The 16,802-nt window shown below is 38.7% G+C and overlaps 1 protein-coding gene across 1 annotated transcript; it reads right to left on the bottom strand.

Annotated features, from left to right (window-relative positions):
* Positions 1-580: 580 nt before the first annotated feature.
* Positions 581-15,122, bottom strand: LOC18440385 (uncharacterized). Its single transcript, XM_006850532.4, has 6 exons — positions 14,942-15,122; positions 14,814-14,841; positions 1,946-2,173; positions 1,464-1,527; positions 1,286-1,345; positions 581-958 (listed from the first exon to the last, which is right to left on the bottom strand). Exons 1-6 carry the CDS (start codon positions 15,046-15,048, stop codon positions 900-902), a joined length of 546 nt encoding a protein of 181 aa, XP_006850595.1. The 5' UTR covers positions 15,049-15,122; the 3' UTR covers positions 581-899.
* Between the last annotated feature and the right edge of the window lie 1,680 nt (positions 15,123-16,802).

The following is a 16,802-nucleotide window of genomic DNA, read 5'->3' as shown; positions in this document are numbered from 1 at the left end:
AATTTTGTGTTTTATAGTTAGTTTAACAAGAAAGAAGTTCAACACCTCCACGGAAAGAATAGAACTCAAGATATCATGATCCAAACCCTAAGCTCGTATCACTATAGATATCACTTTAAGGTATTCTGTAATTGTTCTAGCGGATGTTGTTTGTTAAATTTATTTTGAGTTGCACCTGTTGTCGTCGTTTCTGTGATGTTCAATAGTAATAGTTATTGTTATTGGCCTTGGTATAATTGTTTTTCTAGCTCAAGTTTCAGGGTCTAGGGTTGCACCAAACCCAAGATCCTTCAAATTAACCCAAGATCTGCCTCCACCAAAGCAGATAAACGGTCAGCAACCCTTTCAGAACATTTCCCAATTTTAGAGAATTATTCAAGATTTTGGTAAAAGGATGTGCAGTCGAATGATCCCTCCATTGCTGAATAATTTTCTTGGTTCAGTGGGTGGGCGGAATGCAAATCCCGTACCTGAGGGCACGAATGTTGTTGGGGAGGGCACAAATGTTGTTAATGGAAATTGAATTACAACACGTTATCAGATTCCTATCCTAGACTATACTTCAATGAAAATGACGCAATTTTGTTATCCCAGAATGGAACGTCAAGATTCAACAGGTTAATTGCCAAGTACCAAACATCCCAGAATGGAACGTCAAGATTCAAGCAACGGTCATTGATAACAAATGACACTCCAGTGTATAACAATAATGGAGTTTCAAGTCCAAACGTTGGCCTCAATATTCAGTGTTCTGCAAGTGGAGCTCCAAGAGAGTTCAGGCAATGTACCAGATTATACATGAGCTTCGCCATAGATGAGAAAATATGTTTACCGCAGGCTCAGCATACAAGGATGAAAATACGTGCAATGAGAGAGAGATAGAGAGAGAGACTCGCAATTCAGGTTTCAATGATTCCTCCTTCAGCAATATACTGCTTGTGCACCACTCTCTTGTACTCTACAAAAACAGAAGAAATTCAGTAGCCAACGGTATATAGGTTTAAACAAATAAAGGGAGTGATCTAGTAAAATTTTCCTAAAGAATATATAGGTAGGGTCAACAATCGTTTTCCTGCCCAACATTGATTTGAGGCTACTTTGTGGTAAGAATTTCAATTGCCTCTACACAAATTTCAAGGTCAGAAGGGTCCGATGGTCACCAACTATTCCTTACTTTCTACTAGAACATCTACTATAAAAAACAGAATTATAGCTAACTGGATGTGCTTTGGCCATCCCCATCCGTCCTATTCAACAATACACAAACATAGAGGCCATAACCCACCCTCTTGATTGCTCCACAGTCCAGCGGCATAGCTGTTGAGGGGACTCTCCGTATTTGGTTCTGTTATTCAACAACCAAACTCACGAAATGACATAAAATGAGATAAGGCCCACAAAGAAAATGCTGTACAAACGAGTAAGAGGGTGGATATTGTGAGCATAAGGCATGTCTAACAGACCTCCCAGAAGGCTCTGGATTGACAAAAGAATGGTTCTGCAATCATAAGCCGAAGACCACTTGTCCTGTTAAAGAGAGAGGAAAGAGAAACATGTATGAGACAAACTCTATAGCATTTGCGAGATCATTAAATAAAGGAAAATTGTTTCATGCGGACTGGACAGCATTTCTACAGTATGCGGTCCAAAGGCATAAAGCATCCTTCTTAAGATGGATGCAAATAGGTGGTCCATCTAAAAATAAGAGTAACTAACGGTCCAAATGTTTTTTTAATATAATTATTATTTTCTTTTTTTCATATTCATGATCTCCATGTGAAAGATTATATATTCTCTAAAAATTAGGATCAAGCTATATTTAAAAAATATATTTGTTGCCAAGCCCGCATTTCTACAATATGCAGGCTGGCCGCATAGAAACCGTGTCCTTAAATAAATTGGGTCATCTGAGATGGTCGACACGTGGTTATTCAAAATCAGGTACCTGGAAAATGTCCAAACATATGTTGCCATACTGGTCCACATTTGGATGAAAACACATTGTCTCAAACTTAACCAGCGGTGGCTTAAAGGGGTAGTCTAGTGGAAAACGCAAAGAGAGCTTGTAAGATAATCCTTGATAGCAAGTCCCATTGCCACCCTTGATGGTACCAATCCAAGAGAAAATGTTCTCGCCTTCAGGAAATGCTGATATTCCAACATCTCCACTCATCTGCAATAAGTAAGCAACATAAATACGCAAGGCTTCAAAATTCCCATCAGCATCTCAAGTCAGAAATTTCATATCATTCAGAATAGGAACTCTAATTTCAATGACTTCCGTTAGCCCAATCCAGGCCAGTTTCCCAAGTAATTTCTGGCAAATATCATGCTAAAACTGCAAAGCAAAATTTACATAGTTGTAGAAAGAACGTTCCCTTGTCAAGATTCAGTACAATAACAAGATATTGTACAAACGAAAATCAAGCGCGCATTTGGTTTCATGGGTCGGTCTCCCAAGATCATAGTACATTTGAAACAAGGACAAGGCAACTGACAAAACCATGAAAGTTAAAACTTCATGCAGCAAATGAGGATAAAATTTTACAAATTCAAAGCATAATGAATAGGCCTGAATTCTCCAGCAAATATGCAGTCCACCAAACACCCGTCAGAAACCCCATTGCTCCAAAAGAATGGCAATGGTTCCGGACACTGTATGATTGATTATACATGGGGACTGTGAACTTGGAAAGCCAGACAACTCACACATGGCTTTACATGCAAGATGAAATATGAAAAGGCACATTTACAAGTTATCCCATACATATAAGAAGCAGGACAATCTGATCACATTCCTTACCTACCTTAAGTGATAACCTCTCATTTAGCAATTAAGCCGTCTTTAGAACACCAATTCGAGCAATTTATCATGCACAGCATGTATAGCAAATACTACATCTAACATGATAAACCGGAGTCCCTGGGATATGAACTAACAACCCACTAAGAACAGACCCAATGACTAATAACTAGCATGGTCCATTGATTGCAGAATTCTAACATTTTGGGGACACAGAGAATATGTCCAATTGGTTAGAAGCCCCTATTCTTTCCACCTATTGCTACATTGAGTTAAGCTGACGGTCCACTGATATAATGAATAATCAAATATTTATTTTCCATCTAACACCTCTTCAGAGCATTACGTTCATGAGCTCTTAAAGCTATATATCATACTTGGTTAGGATCGCTTATGGACATGCCTTTGCCCTCCTTGATCTTTGAACATGCATATAAAACCTTATCATGATACATCCAAATTCTTTATCTCATTTCATGTTTCCATGTGCATGGAAATTGCAGTCTGGCATGATTAAGTGGATTTAAAACAATTAAATTTCTTAGGGTGTGCTGGCACAGTAAAGTAAATCATATTAATATGAGTCGTACAATTTAGGAACGGCTCCAGAATATTAGATTTGAAGAATAATAACATTATTACACCTGATGAAGATTGCAACGCTATTGTATACTGACCAGAAAATTTGTAACTATGGAAAACATTGAAGATCCCCCTAACCTAAGTAGCCTAATTTACAGCCAACCTTGGGCAAATGCGTGACCATGCAGATGGTCATGCCAAGGTAGTATATTGACTCTCCACCTTACACTGATGAGTTTCGCCTTTTACAGCATGTCTATCCGACCATGGATCAAAAGCTACTACTCCTTCAGTGCCTTTTTTTTCTCAATAGATTGGGATAGAATGGCAATTTCAAATTTTTATTGTCATTAAGGTTTAAAACTTTGAGGATTATAGTGAGGAGTTTCCTGGATTTTCATTTTTCGATCTTTGTTTAAATTTTAGAACTTCAAGAACTTGAAAGCTTGGGAGGCTTGTGCTGCATGCACCCCATCTTTCCAATTGTTACCGTTGATTTCTCTCTCTAGCTATTTGATTGGTATGTGGGTTGCTGTTTGTTTTCTCCTATATATAACTTTCTGCATTCTCTATTTTTGCCAACATTATATGGTATCAAAGCAGTCCGATCAAAGGGCTATATCTTGATAGCAGCTCCAGGTCGAGGAAGACTGATGCTCGGGAACTATGGATTGGGAGGTTGCATTCCAAAAATTCACCCAATGGCCAGATCAACTGATTCAAGTTGTAATGCAGCGATAGATGCCAGGGAATGGTAAAGAACAAGATGATGATTTAACGATGAGCAAGAACCAGATGTGAATCCACTTCCGGGGAGAGAGAATGATAATCAAGGTTCACAAACTGTGTATAGTGACCAATAGAATGAATATGGCATCAAAGTAGAGATTTTCAAAAATTCACAGGTGACAACACCTCGATGAATTCCTAGATCGGTTGGCTTCTGTAGAAATATTTTTTCATTGGAAAGATTTTGCAAATGAAAGAATAAGTGAAGGTGGTGACCATCAAAAGCTATGTTACTTGCGGGTGGGAAGTGGGATCAAGAACAAGACATAAGATGTGAATGGGAAAGCTAACATTGAACATGGAAAAAGATGAAGAATGTTTACTACAGCAGTTCCTTCCTCCTGATTATGCACAAAGTTACACAAAATAATATCTCCAACTTTCTAGCCAAGTGGAGTTGAATGCATCTGAGCAGCAAAGGGTTCAAGGTTGGGCTACAATTCCCTATCCAAGATCAATTAGCCATACAGAAGTATGGACCAAGAGATAAGATTGTGAATGGGAAAGCTAACATTGAATGGGAAAAGATACTACAGCAGTTCCTTCCTCCTGATTATGCACAATCTCTTTACAATAGGATCACCCCATTGTTGTACGGAAAGGTAAATGCAGCTACTTGCTCAATTAGCAATTTTTACGGAAAGGTAAATGCAGCTACTTACTCAATTAGCAATTTTGTTTCTTATGAGTCCTTATGGTCTAAGAAGGGTGATGACCTTAAACTTTCCCTTAACCCATCCCACGCCTAGGTAAAGGGGCATGGTTGTGTTAGGTAGGCAGCCAACATAAAATTTTACCAAAACCCATCATGGATCCTGATATGGAGAACCAGGATTCATGTAGCCAATCCCAATTAATTGGGGAAAGGCTAAAATGATGATGATGATGATGATGATACGAGTCATTGTCTCCTTCCCACTATGCTTTTTTATCCTCTCTGTCTTTTGCTTCTATTCCTTCTAGTAATGCAAAGGCTTCAGCTCATCCCAGGTGGAAGGAGACTATGTGTGAGGAGAGATGACGGTATCACTTAAGAATGGGGTACACTTGGCAACTAGCAAACCCTCTCGAAGGGAAGAAGTTAGTCAGCTACAAATGGGTCTACTCTATGAAGCACAACATTGATGGTCCTTTCACAGATACAAGGAGAGATTAGTTGCCAAGCAGTTTACTCAAACCAATGGAACAAACTACCAAGAAACATTTGCCCTTAAGGCTAAGATGAATTCCCTTGGGGTACTTTTGTCTTTGGGAGCTAACTTGCAGTAGCCTTTGCATCAATTGGATGTCAAAGATGCATCCTTTTATGGGGAATTACAAGAAGTGTACATGGTAACTCCACCTAGATTTCATGCCCTTGGATTTGAAGGAAAAGTATGTAGACAGAAAGGCCATCTAAGGACTAAAGTAGCCTCCTCAAGCTTGGTTTGAGAGGTTAAGTGATGTTCAAACAATCAAGCTGACTATACCTTACTCATCAAACATACCAAGACCATGACCACTGACCTAATTGTATATGTGGATGACATTTTTGTAATATGTAAATGTCCTAAGGAAATTCAACAACTTAAGAATTTTCTAATGAGAGAACTTGAAATCATATTGGACCTCCTTAAGGAAGTACATATTGGACCTCCTTAAGGAAAGAGGAAAGCTTGGGACTAAACCAGCTGACACACCTATAAGACAAAATCACAAGCTTGATGACCAAGGGTATGTTTTAGAGATTCCTGGATCAACTTATATACCTTAACTTACACGCCCAGACATTACATACGTTCTGAGTGTGATCAGTCAGCTTACGCATTCTCAATGAACTGTCCACCTTGAGGTTGTTGTCAAAGTTCCCCAGTATCCAAAATCACCACTGGGAAGAGGACTATTGTTTACTAATCATGGTCACTTATGAGTTGAGGCCTCTACAATTGCAGACTAGGCTGGTTCTATTATAGATCGAAGATTGACATCAAGGTATCGCAGTTTTGTTGGAGGGAAACTTATAACTAAGAGGGTAAAAAGCAGTTAATTGTAGCAAGATCAAGTGCAGAAGCTGCATATAGATCCATGGCTCATGGTCCATGAGAATTCATCATCATCATCCGAGTCTTATCCCAATTATTTGGTTTCGGCTACACGAATCATATTCCGCCATAGGTTCAAGATTTATGAAAAAAGTGGCAAAATTTTATGCTAGCTACCCTACCTAACACAACCCTCATCCCTTATCCACGCTTGGGACTAGCATGACCGTTTTAGGACCAGCCATGACAGAGTTATTTATGCTCATGGTCCATGTGAATTGCCATGACTAAAAGTCCTTAACTTGGTTTTCCCATGAAAGGGTCAATTCCTCGCATTGTGATAACAAGGCCACAATTAGCATAGCTCATGATCCGATTCAGCATGATAGTACTAAGCATATAGAAGTAGATTGGCATTTTATTCAAGAAAGGTTGCTACCAAGGAAATTTGTCTTCCATATGTTGACACAGAAGACCAATTAACAGACATTCTTACCCAGGCTGTTGGGAAACCTCAACTACAAATGATCTTAAGCAAGTTGGGTATGACAGATATCTCTGCACTAGCTTGAGGGGAGAGTTGTGAATAACTAACTTCTTATTTATTTTCTCTTGTATTCGAGTTCTTATTTGTTTTCTTACCTTAAGGGCAGTTTTGTACTTCGGACCTTTTAGTATTAATATAAAAGTATGTAAGTGAGGCATGGGGGTCTTAGGTGACGAGACCGTGACTCTCCTTCTTCCTACTCACATGACTCTCTCTCTCTCTCTCTCTCTCTCTATATATATATATATATATATATATATCTATCTATCTAGCTATCTATCTATCTATCACACACACACATATCTCTCTCTTGCTCTTTCTATATCTTGATCTCTCGTATACTCTGTCCCTAACATATTAGTTTGTTGTAATTTGACTGTGGCTCCCCCAACTTCCACCAACCACTCTACAGTTGGATCCTGAAGAAATATGTAATCCTCTAGACCACCTTGACTATCAAGCTGACTTGTTTCTCATTGGAATCTGAACACGTTGATCACATTGCCAAAAGCAAAAAGAGGGAACTCATAAGAAGGGTGTCAAATGACAACAAAAGACTTTAAAAGTTCATAGGAGCTTCAAAGCCAACCTAGATCCAGGTCAATGAGAGATTTCTTATCAAGGTTAGTTATGAAATTCTCTTGTGCATCCACATAGAGAGAAAGCAGAGGCAAAAACCAATATTTAGTGGCTTACAATATGGCTTGCATAACTCATAAATGCCTCAAGTAAGGGAAACCTCTTCATAAAAAATTTATTATAAAAAAATCATTTGTTGCCTCCTTCAAAGCTTCAATCTGCTTCCTTTATCTTACTCAAATCCCCCTAAGCAATATTTCAACCCCACCATTATCTTGGGGTGAGTTGCAAGTCCCAAAGCATAGAAGAATGTTTAAAGAATAAATCTAGGCAATGCATACATTTAATAAAAGATCCCATGGTTAATTACATGAAACCTCATCAAATCATAAGCCATAATCAAAATTCCGAAATCCAAATGCCTATGACTATAAATGTTTAAATATCAAAACCATTTCGCTGCTGCCTGTACTGTTCAGTGCCACAAGTTATTCCATCAGTCACCATCTCCCATCCTTGTAATAAAATGTACAAGTGGCTTTAATGTCATGCTTTGCTGGATCAATTGGTTCATATAAAAACCCTGTAATAAGCTTCATATCAGAGTGCATCCTAAAAAATCCCACTCGATGAATTATAGTTGCTACAATCTGCTCACGCCAATCCTAGATTTTCCTGCTATTGATTATCTCATGAACTTTCCTTGCAGCTGGGGTCCTTGAGATGGGCATTTACCTAATGTTGTAAGGCAACCATCTTTACATGCACTGGTTGTGACCTCAATATTGAATCAATGGACAATAACAAGGAAGAAAATTGTGTTATACCTAACCTAATCAATGCACTCCCCCATATGAACCACCCATCAAAGCTAGAACCCGCAAGTGGTTGAATACCAATGTAGTGATAGCCTTCCCCTAGTCAACATATTCTTTCACATATTTCAGGTCATCAATCACTTCAGGCATCCATGCCGATGCAATGGTTTGTATAAGAACTCCATATCCGCTTCACATTTTTTCCTGTGTTGACATAGTTTTTTGCATCGTCAGTTACTACTTGGACTACATACTACTCACCAATTGTTTTCACTAAATGAGTAGCGAATACAATAGCTTCCCACTCTTCGCATCCCCTGTGGTATTGAAGCTACTATTGGAGAGTGTCCCTCGTCGGAATGGACCAAGTACCCCACCCCTTAGGCTATTTGCAATATCTTTTGAGGTAGCCCCTGAGGACACACCACACAGCTCATGCTAGCCCCTAAAGATCTCTTATATTTCAGCTTTTTGTATGAGTACATGATATATGAAGGTTATTCATTTCGAGGGGCTCACTTTCGTATCTCAGAAGGTTTTCTTTGTGAAAATTAACTTCAGAATTACACAGGGGAGGACTCAGGTCGCTACGGGAGAGATAAGACCATGGAATTACTTGAAGTGAAGTATTTTGGCATCATTTGATGTGCATTATTTGCTAAATATGTTCAACATTGCAGCAATACGCCAAGTATCCAAGGAGCATTCTGACAACTATGGATTGTACATGCCACTTCATGTACCTTCTGCCTGAAAAGATGTTGGTGTGAATTTCCTTTTGGGTCTTCCATGTACTCAGAGAAGCATGGACTCCATTTTTCTTATTGTTGATAGATTCTCAAAATAGGTATGTTTTGCTCAGAGTTGATGGGTACGGGAACGGGAACTATTCAGGGATCGAGGGTGGGATCGACGGATCGAAGCTATACTGAAGATCCCTGTATTAGGGATTGATGCCTGTACAGCCTCAAAGGTTAGGATTGAGGTCCATGTGTGTTGGGGATCCAAGTCCTTTATTACATAGGATCGAGAATTAATATATAAAAGTGCGAGATTCTATATGTAAGAAGCAAAGTTCCCAAAGGCATTTTTTTAGTTTCTTAACTCGGGGAACGCATTACTAAAAGTGATCCAAAGTATTATGGAAAGAGGAATAACTTTTATAGGTGTGAGCTCCATTTTCTTAGAACACGAGTTCCTCATGTAGTAATAAGGATCCGTGGCTCTAAAATGTAGCTCCCGGCATTGTTAAACAATAACATGTAGGCTTAGCCCTTCTATGAAATAAATAAGGAACTTTAAAACGATATCGTATTTGTGGGATCTGGATGCCATATATGGCAATGCTTGTGCTCCGTTATTTTGGAATCCGGATCCCAATGCACTCTGGAGCGCAAACCATAAGACTAGGGAACTAGATCCTGCAATGTTCAAAAACGCAAAATTAAATTGTAAGGAACTTGTTCCCTTATAAGATGGAGCGAGATCCCGAAAATACTAAATTGAGTTTTAGACGAGATCTGCTCCGGGATCGAGAGAATCAAGGTTCTGCAAGGAATCGCCAAGCAAGGGAGGAGATCCCGGTAACTATGGTTTTGCTAAACAGAGGATAGCTATGTATGCCACCAATATTGCCAATCTATATTTAAAGAAAAGTTGAGTGACCTCTCCTAATACTATCAGCTCATCCATAGGATGAATTCGAGTACTGAACAGAACCACAAAACATTTGCCATTTGCGGTGGTGTCTAGGTGACACCCAACACATGTTGTTGACTTAGTTCATTACCAGTCTATATGCCCAAATATGTGACAATCAAGAAGCAATGGCTTAAAGGTGTTCAGGAATTCAAGTCACAAGTGCCACACCAGCTGCAAGCTAATAATGATGAATATGAGGCTCAAGCAAATGAGCATCGAAGACAAATATTTCAAGAAGGTGATCTTGTTATGATATATTTGATACAGAGTGGTTGCCAACAGGCACTTGTGATAAACCTCATAAGATTGGTCCTTGTCCACGATTCAAGTGTATAAATAATAATGTTTATGAGATAGAGTTGCCCAGCCATTTGGACATCGCACCGGTTCAATGTTGCTAATTTGATAAGAGTGGTTGTATATTTGATACAATAGTGGTTGTATATTTGATACAAGAGTGGTTGTATATTTGACACATTAGTGGTTGTATATTGATACAAGAGTGGTTGCCAACAGGCACTTGTGATAAACTTCAGAAGATTGGTCCTTGTCCACTATTCAAGTGTATAAATATTAATGTTTATGAGATAGTGTTGCCCAGCCATTTGGACATCACACCAGTGTTCAATGTTTCTAATTTGTTGGAATATTAGCAAATGGATAATAGCCCAGCACACTGATTGCTAAAGTAAAGAGACAAATTCCCAAGTAAAAGGTGGTGGAAGTTCAACAAAAATTAGAAGTGCAAACTATCAAAACTGGCAACATCTCCTAATCATTAACTCGTCCAGTGGAAAGATTGCCAATCCTCGGAAAGTGCATGTATTTCTGATCACGAGTTGAGCAAAATAGTAGAAAAGCGAGTTATTTTCAACCGGGGAGGATAATGCAGCCCAATTTGCAGTCAGCTCGTGAACCACCGATGGTCAATCCAAGATGACATTTTAATTCTCCTCATACTGATTACTTTTTCCTTTTACAGTGGATTGATTTGGTCCACTAATCAAAGGTCACAACTATTTATTTAGCTCTCAGTTTTTTCCTCAATGGTTAGGGGTAAAATGGGAATTTCAAATTTCTATTGTCAAAGGGCTTTAGGGTTAAAATGAGGAGTCTGGTGGAATTCCATTCATCCAGATCTTTACTTTAGAACTTTAAGAACTTGGAAGCGTGGGAGGTTGTTTTGCATACACCCCCATCATCCCACTGTTATCATCGATTCTGTCTCTGGATATGTGATTGATGTGAATGTTACCATTTGATTTTCTCCTACATATATTTGTGTGTTCTCTGTGTTCAACATTAGAACCCCACAGTTGCATAATATCAGGAACTTATTTTATATGGGAAACTTATTTTAGGTAATCAGGATCAATCTCTGCCCACATGATGCCAACTCAGAGGTATTACTATTAGAGGGAGGTATATTGTATAGATTTGAAGGCCTACACAGATGATCCAATTTATTAGTGCCAAACCACAAAAAGAGGGGTGCTCTCATTAGAAGGTTTTCCGATATGAGTCCAATATGCACCTGAACGTCTAGACATTGATGCTCAAGAATCTGGTTCTATTATGCCAAATCCCTAGATACCATTGGATAATTCAGACCAGTTACAAAACAAAGGTTTATGTGCCTTCCATAAGCCTGAACATCTGGACAACACATCTGATAGCAGTATTTAAGAGGTAAACTGACCCCCTGGTGCTTGCATGGACCATCCACGGAAAAGACAGTCCCAATGTTAAGAACTTTCAGGTAGATAGACATCTGGGTCGTGTATCACAAAATGTCAAGTAAAAATGTATGAGCAACACCGGCAAATAGGTGAGGTTCCTCCATGTGCATAGGATCATTTTTATTTCTTTTTAATGTTAATTTGGAGATCTCACACTCTCAAAAGGACAATTTGTGAACAAAAAGATATACTTCAAACACAAAAGGTTCAGGAAGGAATAAGGGAAGGTCAATTGGTGACATTAGGAGCAATATGGGCAAAAGCATTTAGGAGCCACAGGGACCTACTTATATGAAATAGTTGAAAAAGACATACTAATATGAAATAAATAGTGGAGAAATATAGTAAATTGGAGTAAGAGGGCATTATGGGGTTTGTCATATTTTGAGGAAATGAATATGAAAAAATAATGAGATATGTACTAGGGAGAACTAACAAGTGTGAGGACAACTAGTGGGGAGACAAGTGAAATTTCAGTGACAGTAGGCCTACATCGGCCTACAGCAGGGGTTAGAGTTGAGCCAATATCTCTTTGTTTTCGTTATGGATAAGTTAACTAAACATCTACTGTAGTGCATGTTTTTTTTTTTTTTGATAGAGGTTAACTGTATTTTATTAAGAAGAGTCAGTACATGGATTTTTAAAACCGAGGGTCCCTAAGCAGTGGGACACTTCGGAATCTGTTGTGCATGTTGTTCACAGATGATATAGTTTTGATGCCTCATGATGAGGTCTTTGACTCCATTCTCACCAAAGGATAGGGGCCCAAATCCCTATTGACTTTACCCTTTGATTATGGCCTGGGGCTTTGGTGATAGTATTGCCGAGCCCCATGGTGAGGTCTCTAAATCCATTCTCATCAAATGGTAGGGGCCAAATCCCTACTGACATACCACTTTTACTTACTCTTTTTTTTTTATATAGTTTTGATTGATGAGACTAGAGGCGGTGTCAACGCAAAGTTAGAGCATTGGAGGGATTCTCTAGAATTTAAAGGTTTTAAATTTAACCTGAATAAGACAAAATATATGGAATGCAAGTTGGTAATAATAGGAGTAGAAATAAGGAAGTAAAGATTGATGACCAAGAAATACCTAAAAGAGATTTTTTGATATATTGGGCCTATAATCCAAGAGAATGAGAAATTGAGGAAGATATTGTGCATAGAATTAGAGCTGGGTGATATGTAATACCTCATATATATTAAACTAAAAGTAGAATCGTGTAAGATGTCTAATTCTTTAATATTAACTAGCACATAAATTTTGTCATATAACCATAACTATGTAGGAAGTGCACATCCTATGAAGTGTATCCTATCCTTTCATGCAAGAAAGAACAAAATTTATTTCATCGCACAAATGTATGATTGGCGGAATTGTTGAAGTCTGTACTAATGATATAACTATTTTGGGCATGATCAACTCCATTTATGCATCACTTGAAAACCACGGTCCTACAGCTCTGCGAATTTTAATATCAAGATTTGGTTACAACGACAAAAGAAAAACAATTGTATATATAGTAGCATCCTCAGACATGGGATGATGAACCAAGAACGTGAGGGACTAGGGACTAGGACAGAACAGAGGGAGTGGTTCCCACCTTCCGAGGAACAAGATACCTAACATTTCAACATGGACAGTTTCTAGAACATGAATATTTTTCCTGGTGCGAGGACCTAGAACTATGCAAAAGACATTAGGTAGGGTGGCAATGGACCCGGACCCGACCCATACCTACCGGGTATACCCGACACAGGTCTGAGTATCGGTTCAAGTTTTAGACGGGTAGGGTCCGGGTCCAATAAAGGATACCCTGATAGTCCCGGGTCCGGATACAGGACTTGCTATACCCGACCGGGCAGGTACTCGGACCCGAATTTTTAGTTTACCGAAAGGCCAAAGCCGCAACCCTAAAATCGTTTCAATACTTTTCGTCTTCCCCTAGTTCCCCAAACGGGTAAACCCCATCGTCATCTCCCTCTCTGCAATTCTCCCTCTCTCTATTTCTTGGAGACATGGCTCTCTATCTGGATCTCGAATGTCTCTCTCCCTCTCTCTCTCTCTTATCGCCCACCACTTAAAAATTAGCTCTCTGTTGCTCACCGTTGTAAGCTACAAAAAAGGAAGCTCATAGTGAGGGTGGCAATGGACCCGACCAGACCCGAGACCCGACGGGATAGACCCGGGAACCGACGGGTACGGGTATGGGTCCAACTTTTGGACCCGACAGGTCGGGTCCGGGTCCGGGTCCAAAACCTGGACCCGAATGAATTCGGTTCTTGGTTCGGGTCCAGCCGAACCCGAACCAATGCCACCCCTACCATCTGGTTCAAATCCAATGGTATTATACATCATATATCATAAGTTCCATGCGTGAATCATGTAAATGCAATAAGTTACAAATGAAGAATGAAAGGGACAAAATATAAATCCTTACAAGATGATACGCACAATGAGTCATATTCCTCACTTTCCCTCCAAAGTATAGCTCAAGCAACTCTCATTCAACTAAAATTATGAGTATAGATAGATATAGAAAAGAATGAAAGAGGAAGAGCGCAAAAGAACGAAAGAATAGCATTAATATTTTATGCACAGCATGAATATTCCTGATAAATAGATCCAGGAAAACATTGCTATATAGTGTAGTAAAAAACACATGATTTTAGCTTGAACCTTCTAAACATCCTGAAATCAAACTCAATCCATCACACAAATACAATCCAGTCTAGTAACAGGAAATAAACAACCATTCATGTCAACAAGAAACAAAAGGAAAGAAGCCTGACCACATCATATCAGTGAGCAACATAGGAGAGATGAGAGCACGGCATAAAAATAAGTATGGAGTTGAGGAGCATGTTCGCTCAATATATCATCCAAAGTTTGCTAGAGCTTTAAAAAGCACAACCCAATGAACACCCAAAGAGAAACTTGCTCAAATAAAACACAATATGTGGCACTGGATCAATTTATGAAATAAAGTTCATAAATTCGAAATTAAAAATAATTAAATATACTCTACAAAAACAATACTACAGGAATGCACCGAAAACATAAGAATGTGATGGCTTGAACAATTCAGAAAAAATATTAAAAATGACAGGATGGATGAAAAAATACTATGAATTCTTGAATTCTTGACAGCGAGAAGCAAAAGTACAACATATAATCGAATAATTCAGGAGGGCAACAATTGAAAGAGGATGAAGAGGAAATGGAAACGCACCATTAATATCATCAATTCCTTTTGAAGCCTGCAATAAAACCAAGAAACCAACATAAGGAAAACAAAACCAAAAAAAATCAGAAGGGTATCTCAATTTAGAGAGAGAGAGGGGGGGGAGAGAAAGAGACCTCAAAGAGACAGAATTGCTATCAACAGGCTTGGGAGGAGGTTTGGGGTGCTTGGAGGAGGTGGGAGAAGGAGAGATGGAGTTCTCTGTGGCACGGCGAACCTCCATGAGAGAACCTTCACACCAACTTCGTTGCAGAAACTTATTTGTGTCTAACTTGATTGCTCAATTGCCAAACTCCCAAATTTCTTCACGGAAAGAAATGACAAAAACAAAGCCTTTACTCCAAAGGGAAACCGAAATTAATCCGGACCTATGCAAATTCCTCAAACGGAGTAGAGTCTATTATCTTAAGGCGCAAAGAGGTGGGAGCAGGGTAAAAAGTAGGGAGACGCGAACTCTGAAAAGTTGTTTCATACAAAAGAGTCGCAGTTCCAAGAAGAGACAGAGAGCAAGTGTACCAGAGCCGACCGCTCAATCTCATCCAAGGGTGGAAACGATTAGTAAACCTCCTATTATTATAGATACAGGAGTAATATTTATAGAAACAGGAGTAATATAAATAGCAACTCATGTATTATAAGTAGTTTGATATATTTTTATGCTACATACATCACGTATTATCAGAACAACGGTAAACAATTAACTTTTATAAAGACTTAAACAATTTTTTACAAACTGTTACAGACTGAGGAAAACTTGAAATAAACTAACAAATTATTACAGACTGAAGCAAACTTGAAATAAACTAACAAACTATTACAGACTGAAGCAAACTTGAAATAAACTAACAAACTATTACAGACTGAAGCAAACTTGAAATAAACTAACAAACTACTACAGACTGAAGCAAACTTGAAATAAACTAACAAACTATTACAGACTGAAGCAAACCTAACAAACTATTACAGACTGAAGCAAACTTGAAATAAACTAACAAACTATTACAGACTGAAGCAAACTTTATGGAAATAGAGAATACTTACAATACACTCAAACAATAACTGCAGAAATCCTTCCACTCTGATGGATAGTAACTTGGTAATATAGAGTGGTTACAATCACACATAGATAGTAGTTTTTTCAAAAGAAAAAAGAAAAAAGTAAGAGGAAAGAGGTTGCTCGGAGTTCTCAAGGAATGCTCTGAGGATCAGGGGAATGCTCGCTTTTCTCCCCTTCGATTGGCATGGTTCCCTCCATTTATAGAAGGGAAAAGCCTTAGTGGATGCCACCTGGTTCATGATGAAGCAATATTTTTTTATTAAGAAAAGATGACTTGATGGGATGCTAGAGGCTGGATGGATGCCACGTAGTTGGCCTTTATTTGAGAATCTTTCCGTAGAAACTTGATGAGATGGCTTCTGGACTTTGTCGGTGGTGTTTTGCAGGTGGCAATTGTCGTTTAGTATAAGTGGTGGTTATCTTATCAGGTAGTGGTTGTCACATCATTTGTCGTTTAGTACAAGTGGTGGCTGTCTTATCAGGTAGTGGCTGACGCATCAGATAATGGTTGTCGCATCAGTGTCCCACCTGTTTTTGTTTTAAGTTCCTTTTGTCACATCTTCTTTTGTCTGCCTTGCTTTATATCACATCTGCTTGCTTTTTGTCATATCACAAATACTATTGAAGATATGTACATCTTGGTTGGATTGGTTAATACAGGGTATGTTTCTGGGAAATGCCATGTCCTGATGGGTCTAGTGTATCAAGTGGTATTTCTATTTCAGAAGTACTTGGTGTGCTGGATTCATCATGAATTTGGGCAGTTTCTGCCTCTTCTTCAAATATTTTCATTAGTTGTTTTTCTAGGTCCTCTTTGGTGGCTCTAGTATTTTGCTTTTTCATTATGGTAATATATTCTGCCAGACTATTTGGGTTGGAGTATGGATGAGAGCCATATGCTAATGGGATTCGTTTGAGTT

The sequence above is a fragment of the Amborella trichopoda genome, chromosome 8, assembly GCF_054954075.1.
Source record: "Amborella trichopoda isolate Santa Cruz 75 chromosome 8, AtrichopodaSantaCruz75HAP2 v2.0, whole genome shotgun sequence".
NCBI lineage: Eukaryota > Viridiplantae > Streptophyta > Magnoliopsida > Amborellales > Amborellaceae > Amborella > Amborella trichopoda.
The sequence above is the reverse complement of the archived record's forward strand: the minus strand, read 5'-3'. Positions and strand labels throughout refer to the sequence as shown.